This window comes from Oncorhynchus keta, chromosome 18, assembly GCF_023373465.1.
Source record: "Oncorhynchus keta strain PuntledgeMale-10-30-2019 chromosome 18, Oket_V2, whole genome shotgun sequence".
In the NCBI taxonomy this organism is placed as follows: Eukaryota; Metazoa; Chordata; class Actinopteri; order Salmoniformes; family Salmonidae; genus Oncorhynchus; species Oncorhynchus keta.
Window position 1 is genome coordinate 24776588 of NC_068438.1, and position 18910 is coordinate 24795497.

Here is an 18910-nt window from a genome sequence, read left to right on the forward strand (position 1 = left end):
AGGAGAATGGGTCTGGACAGACATCATGACCTGTATGTGAATTTAGAGGGAGAACATTGATCACTGTAATGCCAACAGACCAAATGTATGCTGTGTTCCAAGGGAGAGCACATACGGTAAGGACTCTGAGACCTCTGCCGATTTTGATATGCAAGGTATGTCTTCAAAAGAGACCACCAAATATCACATTTCTAGGACAAATTCACAAAACTCACACTTGTAATACTTTATGCATATGTGGACATAAATGTGTTCTTGGTTTTCTTTTCCACTGAATTCTTTTCACGGTGCAATACCCTCCTCCCTAGCTCTTTCTGGAGTCCCCAGAGATAGGCTTTACACTGAGCTACATCCTGTTGACTTGACCTTGCACTGCCCAGCCCTAACATTGTACACTGATCTATAAATAATATGAATTGAAAATAGAACATAATAGGGAGCTGTTCACACCATTCAACTTTATTGGCATTTCACTTCTCTTACATCTCGGGGGATCTCTTAATCATCCACATCATTTTACATTCAACAAAGTGCACAGTAGATCAGCAGATAGTAACGTTCAGTGAATGGTGTCCAGTAGCTGCAAACACAGTCATAAAGCACACTACACGAGGGTTGTCACTAGTTTCCACAGCCACAAAGTCATAATTATGGTTAAACCCCGTCCATTTCTACAATTAATATTTTACCCAACCCAACCACAATGCTAACCTTATGGTTAACCCTAACCTTAAAGTAAGACCAAAAGCAATTTATGAAATCTGACTTTGTACACTAGCTTATGAAAGCTGGTGTAAACCCTACACAAGGGTCTTTCTCATGTTGGATTGAGACATAGAGTCACTGGGTTGCATTCACACATATAGATCTAACATATTTGCTGGCATCGAGTGAGAGGCACTGCATTGATAGATCTGTTTCAGTCTGAGATTATAAGTCCATTCAGAGTGATCTTCACTCAGATTCTCACAGGGTTATAGCTGTCCGTCATTGACTGCTAAGTTGTTTTTGGTGACATCATCCTATACAAACTGTGGTATAAAACTACCATTTTCAATTTGAAACATGAGAAGTATGTTTGAAATCTTTAAAACACTTAACATATGACTGTGTATGTACAATTAGAAAAGCTGCTGGGAAAAAAAAACTGATAACACGATGTAATTGTGCTACACACTGAATGGAAGCTACTATAAACTAACCACGTTATACAAATGAAGTACAGCAACACATCCTCTCTAGTCCTAGTCCCCTACGCAATATAAACATCTGGTAAAACAGGGGGTTATCTCTGGAGTATGGGTGGGCCGTACAGACAGTGTGTGATTGGCAGGTTTCAGCCAGCAGGGTCCAGCAGGGGAACATGTGCATTCACAGTGAGCAGGTGGGGGCATCGTGGGTAGTGGGATGGGTGTGGGACGGTCTGAGGGGTCAGGAAGGATCGGAACAGGGGGTCTCTCGAGGCTGGAAGACAAAAAAAGGTCACCAATGCGCCGCTGTTAGTGGCTGTGGGTCCTAAGCTTCCAGTCACCATGGTGCAGTCACCATGGTGCCCAAACTGACAATGCCTCCCTGAGTGCCAGTCCCTCCCGAGGCTCTTCAGTAGCTCACTTAACTGCTTTCTCTAACTGGGCGTGACAGGTTTTTTTTTTCAGGGAGGGGGTGTGGTGGGCTATGCCATCCGATCTCAGGCTGTTCCCTCTCATCAACCCAAATATCTCCTGAAGAGAGCAGAGTCTTTTCCTACACTACTGGAGAGTGGCGATGAGTGCGACTTTGAAGATTACGATTATTATAATCATCATCACTGCCGCAGGAAAATAAAAGAGAATTCATGAGATATAGTTTTATATGGATGTTCTTTGGATCCTTCAGGCATTCTGTGCTTGCTAAAGCTTTTTGTGTAGAGACTGGTGACAGTCCCTGTTAAATAGACCAATGCTCTGTTCTCTCTAGCTTCTCTGACACTTATGAAAACACACACTTATGAAAACACACAGCTACCAATACAGGACAGCAACAGTGTACATTACATACAGGGATTATATCCTCACTTTACACTGGTTGGTTTATGTGGTTTTCTAGGATTGATATATGTAATCTGTATGATATCATACAGATTATAACCTAGGTACATGTAGGGCACTAAACAATTCAATGGTTTAATAATTCCAGTATGACAAGACATTTGCTAAAAGGGTCAAAAAGGCACAGAGTAATACATGTACTGAATAGTTTTCTATTTAAATTACTCTAGAAAGACATTCAGTAACAAGAAAACATGTTTATGAGATGCAGCCACCAGTTCACTGCAAACTACATGCTCTAATACTGCCACCCAGTGGCAGAGAAGAGAATTCCAATTAAGCAATAAATAAGTGTATTTTACCTGGGCAGTAGTAAATCACATCCTAAACCTTTCCTGGCTGTTACTACTCGTCCTCTTCTTCCTGCTGAGAAAAGAAAAGTGAGTAATGGCAACGTTGATGACAAGGTAAAGCAAGTCATTGTAAATAAGAATTTGTTCTTAACTGACTTTCCTAGTTAAATAAAAGTTCAATTAAAATAAAAAAGAAGAGCAGAACAAAGATATCCCACTCAGTACTATCAATATAAGAGCCAAACTGTAGTTTAACTCCAAAGCGCCCGTCTTAAATGAAGTGATATCACTCAGCTGTGCTTGATTACAGTTTAGAAAGATTAGTGAGAAGTGGAAAAACTGATTTCATTCAGATACGGCAGTCATTATCATCAATAACCATAACAAAGATTCAGTAGAATATTCAGTAGAAGGCTTCTCAAAGTGGAACAAGAGTCTTTGCACCAAGGTGAACACTGGCGATAACTTTTTCTTCTTCCTCTTTTGCATAAGGGGGGTCCAGCAGAGGGGAAAAGGAAAAGTTATTGTGTATAGTTGGGTTAAAAGGGAGCAAAACCATATTACATTCCACGGGAGGCATCAAGAAAACAGGTAGGAGAGATGAGGATGGGAAGACATTAGGAATATATCCATTACTTAGGCCAAGGGAACAAGTTATCCACAGGAATAAGGCACCATTCCCTTAACTGCCAGTGAAGGAGTAAGAGTAGTGTGGGCCTTTAAGCAAGGCCCTCCATGAGGTGGTGTCAAACGATGTGAAACTGCAAGGCACTGCATACTTCACAAATCATCCGACCACATTCACTCCAAGGTGCATGTGTTGGGTCGAGCATGTTGTTGTTCTAATGCAATTAGCTACATTTCTACAAACGTAAATAGCCTTTACGCTATGGGTGACATTTTAAAAAGGTGATACAGTGCAATTATTTAGTCCTGTGACCAAGTAATTCACTGTTTTTAATGACTACGTAACGGACAACTTGCTTGTGGATATAGTGCTTGCTGTGTATTCAAGTTTTGATAAATAATATCTACAATAACAAATGATTTAAAGCAGTGTAATCTGGTGCATCATATCTGACACTGCCAAGATCTTGTTGTGGGGGAGCATTGCCTGGTTCACCAATTACTTCTCTGATAGAGTTCAGTGTGTCACATCGGAGGGTCTGCTGTCCGGACCTCTGGCAGTCTCTATGGGGGTGCCACAGGGTTCAATTCTTGGACCGACTCTCTTCTCTATATACATCAATGAAGTCGCTCTTGCTGCTGGTGATTCTCTGATCCACCTCTACGCAGGTGACACCATTCTGTATACTTCTGACCCTTCTTTGGACACTGTGTTAACAACCCTCCAGGCAAGCTTCAATGCCATACAACTCTCCTTCCGTGGCCTCCAATTGCTCTTAAATACAAGTAAAACTAAATGCATGCTCTTCAACCGATCGCTACCTGCACCTACCCGCCTGTCCAACATCACTACTCTGGACGGCTCTGACTTAGAATACGTGGACAACTACAAATACTTAGGTGTCTGGTTAGACTGTAAACTCTCCTTCCAGACCCATATCAAACATCTCCAATCCAAAGTTAAATCTAGAATTGGCTTCCTATTTCGCAACAAAGCATCCTTCACTCATGCTGCCAAACATACCCTTGTAAAACTGGCCATCCTACCAATCCTCGACTTTGGCGATGTCATTTACAAAATAGCCTCCAATACCCTACTCAACAAATTGGATGCAGTCTATCACTGTGCAATCCGTTTTGTCACCAAAGCCCCATACACTACCCACCGTTGCGACCTGTACACTCTCGTTGGCTGGCCCTCTCGTCATACTCGTCGCCAAACCCACTGGCTCCATGTCATCTACAAGACCCTGCTAGGTAAAGTCCCCCCTTATCTCAGCTCGCTGGTCACCATAGCATCTCCCACCTGTAGCACACGCTCCAGCAGGTATATCTCTCTAGTCACCCCCAAAACCAATTCTTTCTTTGGCCGCCTCTCCTTCCAGTTCTCTGCTGCCAATGACTGGAACGAACTACAAAAATCTCTGAAACTGGAAACACTTATCTCCCTCACTAGCTTTAAGCACCAACTGTCAGAGCAGCTCACAGATTACTGCACCTGTACATGGCCCACCTATAATTTAGCCCAAACAACTACCTCTTTCCCAACTGTATTTAATTAATTAAGTAATTTTTCTCCTTTGCACCCCATTATTTTTATTTCTACATTGCACATTCTTCCATTGCAAAACTACCATTCCAGTGTTTTACTTGCTATATTGTATTTACTTTGCCACCATGGCCTTTTTTGCCTTTACCTCCCTTCTCACCTCATTTGCTCACATTGTATATAGACTTGTTTATACTGTATTATTGACTGTATGTTTGTTTTACTCCATGTGTAACTCTGTGTCGTTGTATCTGTCGAACTGCTTTGCTTTATCTTGGCCAGGTCGCAATTGTAAATGAGAACTTGTTCTCAACTTGCCTACCTGGTTAAATAAAGGTGAAATAAAAATAAAATAAAAATTGCACAACAAAAAGTCCATTCATCTGCTGTTCTTGTCCTATCCACACTCAGTCTCAAGACTCTTCTCCGAAAGAGAAGCCATGCCAATGGCTTTTTAAACATCACGGTTGTCATCAAGTTCTGGTCAAGTCACTAGGGATCCCTATTCAACACCGTAAGATCCAATTCACAAGCATGTCTATGTGTCAGACTTGTGATCATGTGCGCAGAGGCAGATCTTGACACCAAACGATGCATATCACCTGTGAAACATCCACTGGCACAATGCTACAGAATACTCAAGCCTCCACGTAAACCAATGGGCAATGACCTCATCCCAGTCGAACTGCATCAAAACCAGAACCAGAGTCCAGAGAAAATCCAATAATTTCCAAAGATTAAAGACAGCATAGCACAGGAGTGATGCTGGTAGCCTTGGGGAATAAGAAAGTAGAGAGCTCTTCACAAACCCATACGAAATCCACATATGAAAGAGTAGCGTCATGCATAGGATCCATTTACTCCACGTCAGGGGCCACACCATGCAATGGGCTGGGAGCACAGCCAGAATATACCTCTGTTACCTCTGGGGCCTCTTCTTCTTCCTAAGGATGGGGATATCAGGGGTTTTGAGCATTTCAAAGGCAAGAGATACAATGGCCTATATTTGAGATAAGTGAAACGGCATGTCACTAAGGAGACTACAAGAGGAAGGAAAACCCTGTGCTACTTAATGTTCCCACTATTATTATTATTACCATAAGTGTACCGAATGACTGTGTTTGCGATGTTGTGTCTGTCATGCTGCACACCATCAGTTATCTGTACCACAGAGACCACCACCCATGCAGAAGCAGAGACAAATAGAGAGATAGAGACAGAGAAAGGGTGTTTCCAATCTAAGATCCACAGAAGATGCCACAAATTACAACCAGAGGAAACTATCTCAACCTCACTGACTGACTCTTCTTGCTCCTGCAATGAAGGTATAGGAGGTGGAGGAGAGCAAGAAAGGGGAGAAAGAACACAGCAGAAGGAGAGAGAGCAAAAAGCAGTGTGTGTGTGTGAGAGATACAGAGAGAGGGAGAAAGAGAGAGAGGGAGAAACAGACAGAGAGGGAGGGAGAGAGACAGAAAGGAGAGAGAGAGAGAGAGAGAGAGAGAGAGAGAGAGAGAGAGAGAGAGAGAGAGAAAGTGAAGACTATTCTAAAATCAGTATGAATGACAATGTTGGGTTTCTCTATTATGGTCTGTGTTCTGATGGCTACCAGAGTTACCATGTTGCTCATCCAACGATTGAGATATCATTATCTGGCATGAGTGAGAGGGCTAAAGAAATACAGTAAGGGCGACAGTCTGTTCAGATGCCATACGTCGGTGAGATAGGTTTGTTTAATCTACATAAAAAGTAGTGCAGGAGGAAATTGAAGGAATGTTGAATAAACTCTGCAAGGTGTGGACGCAAGAAAAGCAGCATTGATAGACTGATGGAGAGGTAGAGGGGGGACAAATGTAGTTTGAAAACACATATCAATCTACCTCAAGCTGTCGCAGCTCTTCTTCCTCCTAGAAAGGACGAGATTAAGTGTCAGTGGTGTGAATGGAGAGGTTAGAGGTGACACCAGAGGCATGCGCTATAGGAAAAGTCCGTTATTTTTTAATGGAATCTACATGTATAGTTCAGGCTGGCAGGAAGGAAGCAGCTACAGGACTAGGGAAGAAATTAGGAAGAAGAAGGCTAAAAGAGAGGGGAGACAGACAGACAGAGGTTCGGAGGGAGTGAACACAGGCTACGGATGAGGGGCAAACGGCAGATAGATCACACAAAGCCTTCTGATCTCTGCCACACAAACCCACACAGCTGGTGACTAAGGGAACAACCGGAGAAATTCACAGCCGCAGACACCCAGTTACCTCCGACCCCAAATCTTCTTCTCCCTGGAAAACCAAACCAAGAGACGGGGAAAAGGGCAAAGGGGGGGAGGGGTCAATGTGTGGAGGAGGTACAAGGAGATGCTGGAGGAAGATACCCTCTTGCAAATAGCTTTACATGCATGATTCAACATGAACCAAGCTGGAGCCCTAAAATATTTAGATAAATTTAATTATCTTTATGTGACTTTATTGGATTTATTTAGATGTACAATCCTTGTTACTGTATCTGTTTTAACTACTTATACAATATATCTTTCAATGTAGACACTAAACAGAGTAGCTGCTAAATGAGCATGACATATTTCTAAATAAAATCATAAAAATATCTTATCAAATGACAAATATGAATGTTATTGACTAGAGTATCTAATGATTATGTCTCTAAGGTGGCATGTCATAGAACAAATCAGTAGTGTTCTAAAACTGTGTCAAGGATTAAGATGAAATGCATCCGAACATACAGCAATCCCTCCACAGCAGACCTGTGGAAAATGAGAAGGGGTCAAAAACAACAAAAGTGGATCTGGAGTTGTAAGTCATGGGACTTCGAAGGAAGAGGGGTCTCAAGCATTCAACATTACACAAGAAAAGCTACAACAAAGAAGAATGTGAGGTTAGTTGTCTGGATGTCGGACATAGATCACAATCACAAGGATGCCAACAAACTACATTAAAACTGAACACCCAAGGCCCTTAGCACAGAAATTGAGACTACAGTATATAATGGATACAATTTAAGGACTGAACACTACAGCTATAGAACATTCAAAGTAGATCTACCTCAGAAACCGGCTGATCGTCTTCTCCCTAAAACAACGAATAGCAGTGATTAGCTTTGGATCAACTCGCAAGCTTTCACCAGGTTACTGGTAACTAGGAAAAAGAGATTTGAACAAATTGATTATTACTACAATCCAATAACATCACAAGTGCTTTGATCTATTGACACGTTGCACATAAATGCTGAAGGATATATTCAGTTGAACTTATTCAATAGCATATAACTTTATATCTTATCAATAACGAGTTTATAGTGGTTCACTCTGTAGAGAACAACAGTGCCCTGGGTAACACGAACACATGTCTTGGTTTACATTGTGTCTGTTTGTTTGTGCCACAGCACATTTTATTCAATACCAGAATTGCAATACCAGCATTCGCTTCTGAACCCAACAGAACACAACAGAGGTATGAGACATTAAAAGAATGTGATATTTGACCTTTTCTGATCAGTCAGGCTTTTGCCTTCATATAACATTTACCATTCTCAATACAGCTTTCAAGTCACAATAAAATTCAAACAGGTGCCATTAATACAGGTAATGAGTGGAGGACAGAGAAGCCTCTTAAAGAGGAAGTTACAGGTCTGTGAGAGCCAGAAATCTTGCTTGTTTGTAGGTGACCAAATACTTATTTTCCACCATCATTTGCAAATAAATTCATTACAAATCCTACAGTGTGATTTTCTGGATTTTTTTTCTCATTTTGTCTGTCATAGTTGAAGTGTACCTATGATGAAAATTACAGGCCTCTCTCATCTTTTAAGTGGGAGAACTTGCACAATTGGTGGCTGACTAAATACTTTTTTTGCCCCACTATATATATGCTTTGTTGAGAATAGTTGAATGACTAAAATATATACAAGATAATAATTTACTTTATTCCATAATATTAGAGTTAAATAAAGGCGCAATGTACTGTAGTATGGAACCATGTGTCAGGTCTATTGGATCCAGGCTAAGAGCGTTTTTTAGTGGGGCAGATGGCACAATACAGAGAGCAGTGGCTGTTGTTATTAATGACAATGCCCTTCATATCAGGCATTACTCCGATGGACACAGTGTCGCCTGTTACCTTAGCCTCCTCATCCTCTACTTCTTCCTGTTTCGGATAAGAGAGAAAAAGAGTGAGACTGAAACATCACTCCCAAATTTGTATTTGATTTCAATACTTTTCAAAAATGTAAAAACACTTTACCTGGGCGTCTTCCTGCTTCATGGGGGCCTTCTGACAGAAAGAGGAGAAAATAGAAAAGATTGTGTATCAGTATCTTTACAATGAGAGCATGACCTCAAGGAGGCATATGGGAAACAGAGAACCTCTCCTCAAACTTGAATGAGACACTTATACATGGGAGGTTGTGCAACTTGAACAGATCTCACAGATCAGGCACATTAAAGAACATGTGTGGATTTCCAGAGGACCCCCACCAACACTTACACACCTAGACATGGATGGACAGTAGAACTACACATACACACCTAGACATGGATGGACAGTAGAACTACACATACACACCTAGACATGGATGGACAGTAGAACTACACTTACACACCTAGACATGGATGGACAGTAGAACTACACTTACACACCTAGACATGGATGGACAGTAGAACTACACTTACACACCTAGACATGGATGGACAGTAGAACTACACTTACACACCTAGACATGGATGGACAGTAGAACTACACATACACACCTAGACATGGATGGACAGTAGAACTACACTTACACACCTAGACATGGATGGACAGTAGAACTACACTTACACACCTAGACATGGATGGACAGTAGAACTACACATACACACCTAGACATGGATGGACAGTAGAACTACACTTACACACCTAGACATGGATGGACAGTAGAACTACACTTACACACCTAGACATGGATGGACAGTAGAACTACACTTACACACCTAGACATGGATGGACAGTAGAACTACACATACACACCTAGACATGGATGGACAGTAGAACTACACTTACACACCTAGACATGGATGGACAGTAGAACTACACTTACACACCTAGACATGGATGGACAGTAGAACTACACATACACACCTAGACATGGATGGACAGTAGAACTACACTTACACACCTAGACATGGATGGACAGTAGAACTACACATACACACCTAGACATGGATGGACAGTAGAACTACACATACACACCTAGACATGGATGGACAGTAGAACTACACATACACACCTAGACATGGATGGACAGTAGAACTACACATACACACCTAGACATGGATGGACAGTAGAACTACACATACACACCTAGACATGGATGGACAGTAGAACTACACTTACACACCTAGACATGGATGGACAGTAGAACTACACATACACACCTAGACATGGATGGACAGTAGAACTACACATACACACCTAGACATGGATGGACAGTAGAACTACACATACACACCTAGACATGGATGGACAGTAGAACTACACATACACACCTAGACATGGATGGACAGTAGAACTACACATACACACCTAGACATGGATGGACAGTAGAACTACACTTACACACCTAGACATGGATGGACAGTAGAACTACACATACACACCTAGACATGGATGGACAGTAGAACTACACATACACACCTAGACATGGATGGACAGTAGAACTACACATACACACCTAGACATGGATGGACAGTAGAACTACACATACACACCTAGACATGGATGGACAGTAGAACTACACATACACACCTAGACATGGATGGACAGTAGAACTACACTTACACACCTAGACATGGATGGACAGTAGAACTACACATACACACCTAGACATGGATGGACAGTAGAACTACACATACACACCTAGACATGGATGGACAGTAGAACTACACTTACACACCTAGACATGGATGGACAGTAGAACTACACTTACACACCTAGACATGGATGGACAGTAGAACTACACTTACACACCTAGACATGGATGGACAGTAGAACTACACATACACACCTAGACATGGATGGACAGTAGAACTACACATACACACCTAGACATGGATGGACAGTAGAACTACACATACACACCTAGACATGGATGGACAGTAGAACTACACATACACACCTAGACATGGATGGACAGTAGAACTACACATACACACCTAGACACTCAATATTTTTGTTAAACAGAAAACCCAGACATATGGCAGCAGATCCACAAGGTCTGCCATGAGAGGTGACTGTATAGTTCCCCTAAGGAAAAGCACCTTTAGTAAATCTGCATTCTCTGTGAGAGCTTCCCATGTCTGGAATACACTGCCATCAGACACACATAACTGCACCACATATCACACTTTCACAAAATGCTTGAAGACATGGCTAAAGTGAACATGGTCCCTAGCTGTTTTGCCGCTTTCCATGTTGTCTGTAGCTTGTGAGGTATGGAAACACTTTGTTGCTTTTATGAATTTTGTCTTGCTGCTTTTTGTTCTATGTTGCTCTGTCTGTATGCTATGTCTTGCTTGTCCTATGTTGCTATGTTGCTATGTCTATGGTGCTATTGTCTATATTGTAATTGTTTTTAATAACCTGCCCAGGGACTGCGGTTGAAAATTAGCAGGCTGGCTAAAACCGGCACTTTTACTGAAACGTTGATTAATGTGCACTGTCCCTGTAAAAATAAAATAAACTAAACTAAACTAAAACATGGATGGACAGTAGAACTACACATACACACCTAGACATGGATGGACAGTAGAACTACATATACACACCTAGACATGGAGACACATACTACACATACACACCTAGGCATGGAGACACATACTACACATACACACCTAGACATGGAGACACATAATACACATACACACCTAGACATGGAGACACATACTACACATACACACCTAGCCATGGAGACACATACTACACATACACACCTAGGAATGGAGACACATACTACACATACACACCTAGACATGGAGACACATACTACACATACACACCTAGGAATGGAGACACATACTACACATACACACCTAGACATGGAGACACATACTACACATACACACCTAGGAATGGAGACACATACTACACATACACACCTAGGAATGGAGACACATACTACACATATACACCTAGACATAGATGGACAGTAGAACTACATATACACACCTAGACATGGAGACACATACTACACATACACACCTAGGCATGGAGACACATACTACACATACACACCTAGACATGGAGACACATACTACACATACACACCTAGACACATACACACCTAGACATGGAGACACATACTACACATACACACCTAGACATGGAGACACATACTACACATACACACCTAGACATGGAGACACATACTACACATACACACCTAGCCATGGAGACACATACTACACATACACACCTAGACATGGAGACACATACTACACATACACACCTAGACATGGTGACACATACTACACATACACACCTAGACATGGAGACACATACTACACATACACATCTAGGAATGGAGACACATACTACACATACACACCTAGACATGGAAACACATAGTACACATATACACCTAGGAATGGAGACACATACTACACATACACACCTAGACATGGAGACACATACTACACATACACACCTAGACATGGAGACACATACTACACATACACACCTAGCCATGGAGACACATACTACACATACACACCTAGACATGGAGACACATACTACACATACACACCTAGACATGGTGACACATACTACACATACACACCTAGACATGGAGACACATACTACACATACACACCTAGGAATGGAGACACATACTACACATACACACCTAGACATGGAAACACATAGTACACATATACATCTAGGAATGGTGACACATACTACACATACACACCTAGACATGGAGACACATACTACACATACACACCTAGGAATGGAGACACATACTACACATACACACCTAGACATGGAAACACATACTACACATATACACCTAGACATGGAGACACATAGTACACATACACACCTAGACATGGAGACACATACTACACATACACACCTAGGAATGGAGACACATACTACACATACACACCTAGGCATGGAGACACATACTACACATATACACCTAGACATGGAGACACATAGTACACATACACACCTAGGCATGGAGACACATACTACACATACACACCTAGACATGGAGACACATACTACACATACACACCTAGGCATGGAGACACATACTACACATACACACCTAGGCATGGAGACACATACTACACATACACACCTAGGCATGGAGACACATACTACACATACACACCTAGGCATGGAGACACATACTACACATACACACCTAGGCATGGAGACACATACTACACATACACACCTAGGCATGGAGACACATACTACACATACACACCTAGGCATGGAGACACATAGTACACATACACACCTAGGCATGGAGACACATACTACACATACACACCTAGGAATGGAGACACATACTACACATACACACCTAGGCATGGAGACACATAGTACACATACACACCTAGGAATGGAGACACATACTACACATACACACCTAGGAATGGAGACACATACTACACATACACACCTAGGAATGGAGACACATACTACACATACACACCTAGGCATGGAGACACATACTACACATACACACCTAGGCATGGAGACACATAGTACACATACACACCTAGGCATGGAGACACATACTACACATACACACCTAGGCATGGAGACACATACTACACATACACACCTAGGAATGGAGACACATACTACACATACACACCTAGGCATGGAGACACATACTACACATACACACCTAGGCATGGAGACACATACTACACATATACACCTAGACATGGAGACACATACTACACATACACACCTAGACATGGAGACACATACTACACATATACACCTAGACATGGAGACACATACTACACATACACACCTAGGCATGGAGACACATACTACACATACACACCTAGGCATGGAGACACATACTACACATACACACCTAGGCATGGAGACACATACTACACATACACACCTAGGCATGGAGACACATACTACACATACACACCTAGGCATGGAGACACATACTACACATACACACCTAGGCATGGAGACACATAGTACACATACACACCTAGGCATGGAGACACATACTACACATACACACCTAGACATGGAGACACATACTACACATACACACCTAGACATGGAGACACATACTACACATACACACCTAGACATGGAGACACATACTACACATACACACCTAGACATGGAGACACATACTACACATACACACCTAGGCATGGAGACACATACTACACATACACACCTAGACATGGAGACACATACTACACATACACACCTAGACATGGAGACACATACTACACATACACACCTAGGCATGGAGACACATAGTACACATATACACCTAGACATGGAGACACATACTACACATACACACCTAGGCATGGAGACACATACTACACATACACACCTAGGCATGGAGACACATAGTACACATACACACCTAGGCATGGAGACACATACTACACATACACACCTAGGCATGGAGACACATACTACACATACACACCTAGGCATGGAGACACATACTACACATACACACCTAGGCATGGAGGCACATACTACACATACACACCTAGGCATGGAGACACATACTACACATACACACCTAGGAATGGAGACACATACTACACATACACACCTAGGCATGGAGACACATACTACACATACACACCTAGACATGGTGACACATGTATGTGTATGTGTATTACTGCATGGTCGGAACTAGAAGCACAAGTATTTCGCTACACTCGCATTAACATCTGCTAACCATGTGTATGTGACCAATAAAATGTGATTTTTGACATACTATACATACACACCTAGACATTGATGTGGAACAAAGAACATAGTACATATCAAGGAAAATCAAGAACAATGACGACACAAAGGCTGCAAATGGAGTCAATTAAAACAAAAATACAAAACAGCCAACAAAGAGATTACAGTTAACTGCACCAGAACAGAGGTTAAACATCCAACAGATCGAAGGTATAATAGAACAGTCAACAGAAACAGCTACAGAACAGTCATTTGAAACAGTTATGGGACAGTCAATATAACAGTGGGTTAGTATGGTCCAGAGTTGAGAAGGAGAAGAGGACAACAGGAGCTCGAGGGAAACAAAACCCTGAGGTAGAGGAAAAGACAATATTAAAGAGATGGAGGAGAGGAGATGCCACAGCACGGGATTCTGGGAGCCAATTACAGTGTCTTTTGTGGCTTTCTCTGTGTCTTCGACCGCCTCCTCCTCCTCCTTTGCCACCTTCTCTTCTGCGGCGGCGTCTTCTTCTGTGGCCTCTTCTGCTGCCTCCTCTCCTGTTTCTCCTCCCACCTCTGCTTCCACCTCCTCTGTGTGTTCATCTCCATTGAACTCCTCCATCGGAACCTCTCTTTTCTAGAGTGAAAACAACAATGTGCCATCAAGGGGGAAAAAACTATGTGTTAGAATAGGAATGACACAGCAGCTGTCATGGGCACACATCAAACACCAAGAGAAGAGGGGAGCAGCCCTACTGCTGGAGTCACATGTTCAAAGACATCACAGAGTAAGGCATCAGCATCAGCTGCTCCTCTGAGTAAAGAAAAATGCATGAATAAATTAAGGGGAATTACATATGGCTGCAAGATGATGAATATCAGTATATTGTGCTGTGGAGAGAAATGAGAGATGTGCAATGATGTATTGTGTAGCAAGGAAGACTGCATATTATCACACTGCCGGAAGCCAGCTAAATCAGTACAGTCAACAGTATCAATAAAATAACTGTCATTACCTCAACATCGCAACTTAAATGGAAAATAAACAGGCCTGGTACTCTGGAGAACAGTTAAAGCAGAGGGATCAATTTGCACTCTTCTGGAAACCGCACCATCTAAAAGCCAGTGGGATTTATTAGAGGAAAATCACAGGTTCCGCTGGGCAATATTTATCTGCTGTCCCTGGCCCCCTCCTTGAAAAAAATAAACAATTCCTTTCTCTGTGATGCTCATGCACCAGCATCCCAAAGTGAGTTGAGAAGTTTAAGTTTGCCTAATGTACTTATTTTTAAAATCTCCATATAAATGTTCATATCATCATTTTTTACAACAGCATCAGCATGCTCTTCTGTAAGAACAGACTACAGATGAAATATAAACACAATAAAACACTATTAAAGTGAGAAATGTACACGTTAATTAATGGGGCATGGTTACACTGTGCTTAAACCATCTCTAAATTGACACTCATCCATGCAATGAGAGGATTAGCAACATTACTGGTTACTTGGTAATCGTCCATGGAAAATGAAACCAACAGGAGTTAACTGGAGAAATGGTTAAGGTTATGCTGGAAGGGAGGAAACCGGGGGAGAAATGGTTAAGGTTATGCTGGATGGGAGGAAACTGGAGGGGAAATGGTGAAGGTGAGACAGGGACTGAGGGGATAAAAGAAAGGCATTACTAGTGAGTCATCATCAAGATTCTCCTCATCAACCTCCTCAGCTTCAAGGTTCTCTTCATCCTCAGCATCATCAGTTCCGTTCTCAACGGTCTCACTCTCAACGGTCTCAATCTCAACAGTCCCATTTTCAACAGGCCCATTCTCAAGGATAAATGCCTTTTCAGCCTCTTTCGCTTCCTGCACCAAGGAAAATTGTCAGGTTGTTTAACACAGTTGCATCATCCTCAACTAGCGTAGCATACATGTCACATCGTATCCCTCTCACACAATTAACCTCACTAACTCCTGCTTGCCCTCCAAATTAATATGATATACAGTATGGAGTGTAAGCAGCCATGTCTGAGCAAAAACAAACTAGGGCAATATATGACTGAGAATGTCAACTAAATAAACATTAAAACAGCCTGAGTTTATTTCCATTTTAAAATCCCTTGAGTGGAAAACATGTTGTGTTGTTGTAATCTTAAACTCAAAAGCTATATAAACATAATTTTCATTTTAGAAAAGTAAGTGAAAGTTGAATTCCAACCTTGGATCCTGGAGGAGGTGGCAGACCCAGGAAGGCAAACACTGCATTGTCTTCTTTAGCGTCAAAGAATGTCTCGTAGTCCTGTGGTAAAAGACAAATGAGACATTTCAGTTTATTCTCTAATAGTTCTCTCAGCATTTTAATGGACATTTTCTCCCCAGCTTTACCTGGCCTATTAGTTACCACACCTTCTACATGATCTTGTTCTGCTCACCCCACAGTAGCTCTCTTCATTGAAGATCTGAGGGGGTAGGGGGATCCCGTTGGTGGGCTTTTTCTCTACAGGGACATTTTCCCTCATCCACATGCGGTTGTCCTCATTGCAGGCAATGTCCAATGGAGCGTAGTCCACTTTCAGGGCCTCCAGGAACCCAAGCACATCCTGTTGCTTCTTTTTGATCTGGACCATCACACAGGTGTACAGACAGACAACACAGTATAAATAGCCTTCTGCTTTTTTCTATCATTAGGTTGGGGAGAGCAGAGTAGAAGACACTAATACATTAAGGAATCATTTTCACTTTTGTTTTATATTTTCTATATTCTTTGATATTGTAGATTAGGTTTGAAGTAATCCAAATATATTCCAGAAGGTTCTGCAAGTGAATGCATGGTGATTCATTTTCAACAGATTGCTATTGCAGGTTTGGAATGTGATCTCAGCGACGGTCGAGATATATAAGGAAACTCGAGTTGTCCTAGTGCTCCTTAACTGAGAAGTTAGACCAAATAACGGTACTAAAAGTTGACAAACTGCTAAATTGTTTAGGCCTATAATAACCTAAACCGATTTGAATGTGTTTGCCAGTTACATAAATGCATGTACTAAGAGCTGAACAATAGTCATGGGAAACCGGCCAACAAAGTTAATTTAGCATTTAATAACAAAGACTCGGGTAAATGCTTACCGCTGTTGATCCTGATGAAGAAGCTAGAAATACTTTTATAACCATTTTGTTACGACGTGTTCTGTAGAATGAGGTATTAACGTAGGTTATTAAAGATACAGGCTGCCTCCCCTAATAGTATAGCGTACCCAGGACATTACTCTGCGAACACAAGCCACACCACTGAGGCTATTTTTGTCCCCAAACCCTCCATCCCCGCTGGATTGGTGGGCCAGGTTTTATGCGTGCAGCGCTGACCGAGTGATTGGCAACTTGAGCTGTCTGTCGGCATGGGGACCACAAAGTTAGTTTGCAGCTACATGCAAAGTGCATATATGGACAGAAATAGCCACTGACCAACAGAGCAACTAGTGAAAATAATACCGAGAGTTAAAGCGGGCAGTTGAAATGTATGCATATTGTTGGACCATGATTATCTATAGGCCTAACAGTTTTGTTGTTGTTGTAAATCTACAGGGCACATCTTTATTTGTTTAACTTATTATAGGCAAATGTATATTTGTGTTGTTGTAGTATATACTGAAAGTTTATTAAAAAAACAATTGCAAACGAAGTCTAATGTAATTGTTTTACTAAAAAACAATTAGTTTATATACAAATTAGGATGGTGTGGTCTCTAATTCTCCCAAAAGCAGTCAGTTCTAAGAAATGTCCCATGATTAAGGAATGTATTAACATTCCTTGCCTATGATTTGCCCATATAATTCGAATATATTAAGCGCTCAGTAGCCAGAAAACTATATTTGCCCTCGTCCTATACAATGAGAACGCTTGTTTCCACGGCAACCTAAAATACCATTTCACAGACAGCCAGCCAACAACATAATCTGTCAATGACTCTCTTGCTCATGAAGATACATAATAATTTATTTGAATGCAAGTTAGTGGGGTGGGGGGGACATTTCGATTTTTAAAAATAATGTCATGTAAGGATAGCATAGGCATGGGGAATTATTTGGCTTGGTTGTTAGCGTTGTAGAATAGTTGAAGTCAGGAAACATTTTTATCAAGGCAAGGAATGTCTGTCACTCTCTCTGTCTTCTAGACCTAGCTAGATAACATTAGATTAGCTAAATGTATTCAACTATTAATGAATGTAAGTAGGCTATAGTTGAAAGTATAGATGGTTTTGGTTCTTATAATTTCACATACAGTGTGGCTAAATTAACTACTTCAGCTAATTGGACATCTGTCTACTATATTACAGAAACTGGTGCGGGCTTATTTTTGGGGACACATGTGTCTGAGGCTGAGACACCACAGCAGAGGCATAGTGCAGC

At 41.5% G+C, this 18910-nt stretch overlaps 1 protein-coding gene across 50 annotated transcripts; it reads right to left on the minus strand.

Moving 5' to 3' along the window:
* Positions 1-438: 438 nt before the first annotated feature.
* LOC118397495 (SH3 domain-binding glutamic acid-rich protein-like) lies at positions 439-17809 on the minus strand. 50 transcript variants are annotated; one of them, XM_052467737.1, is made up of 13 exons: positions 17631-17809; positions 16937-17122; positions 16723-16803; positions 16194-16370; positions 14325-15146; positions 13731-13829; positions 13269-13334; positions 10349-11833; positions 8807-9719; positions 8684-8710; positions 7610-7636; positions 2390-2453; positions 439-1464 (listed from the first exon to the last, which is right to left on the minus strand). In XM_052467737.1, the coding sequence occupies exons 1-5, from the start codon at positions 17673-17675 to the stop codon at positions 14658-14660; spliced, it is 978 nt and encodes a 325-aa protein (XP_052323697.1). In that variant the 5' UTR covers positions 17676-17809; the 3' UTR covers positions 439-1464; positions 2390-2453; positions 7610-7636; positions 8684-8710; positions 8807-9719; positions 10349-11833; positions 13269-13334; positions 13731-13829; positions 14325-14657. The 50 variants fall into 50 exon arrangements, with proteins under 50 accessions (XP_052323697.1, XP_052323648.1, XP_052323650.1 ...); XM_052467688.1 differs by lacking the exons at positions 14325-15146; positions 16194-16370; positions 16723-16803; positions 16937-17122; positions 17631-17809 and adding exons at positions 9831-9941; positions 10053-10163 and having other exon boundaries at positions 8807-9053; positions 9276-9386; positions 9683-9719; ... (1 more) ...; positions 11883-13400; positions 13599-14308; XM_052467690.1 differs by lacking the exons at positions 14325-15146; positions 16194-16370; positions 16723-16803; positions 16937-17122; positions 17631-17809 and adding exons at positions 9831-9941; positions 10053-10163 and having other exon boundaries at positions 8807-9053; positions 9387-9460; positions 9683-9719; ... (1 more) ...; positions 11883-13400; positions 13599-14308.
* Between the last annotated feature and the right edge of the window lie 1101 nt (positions 17810-18910).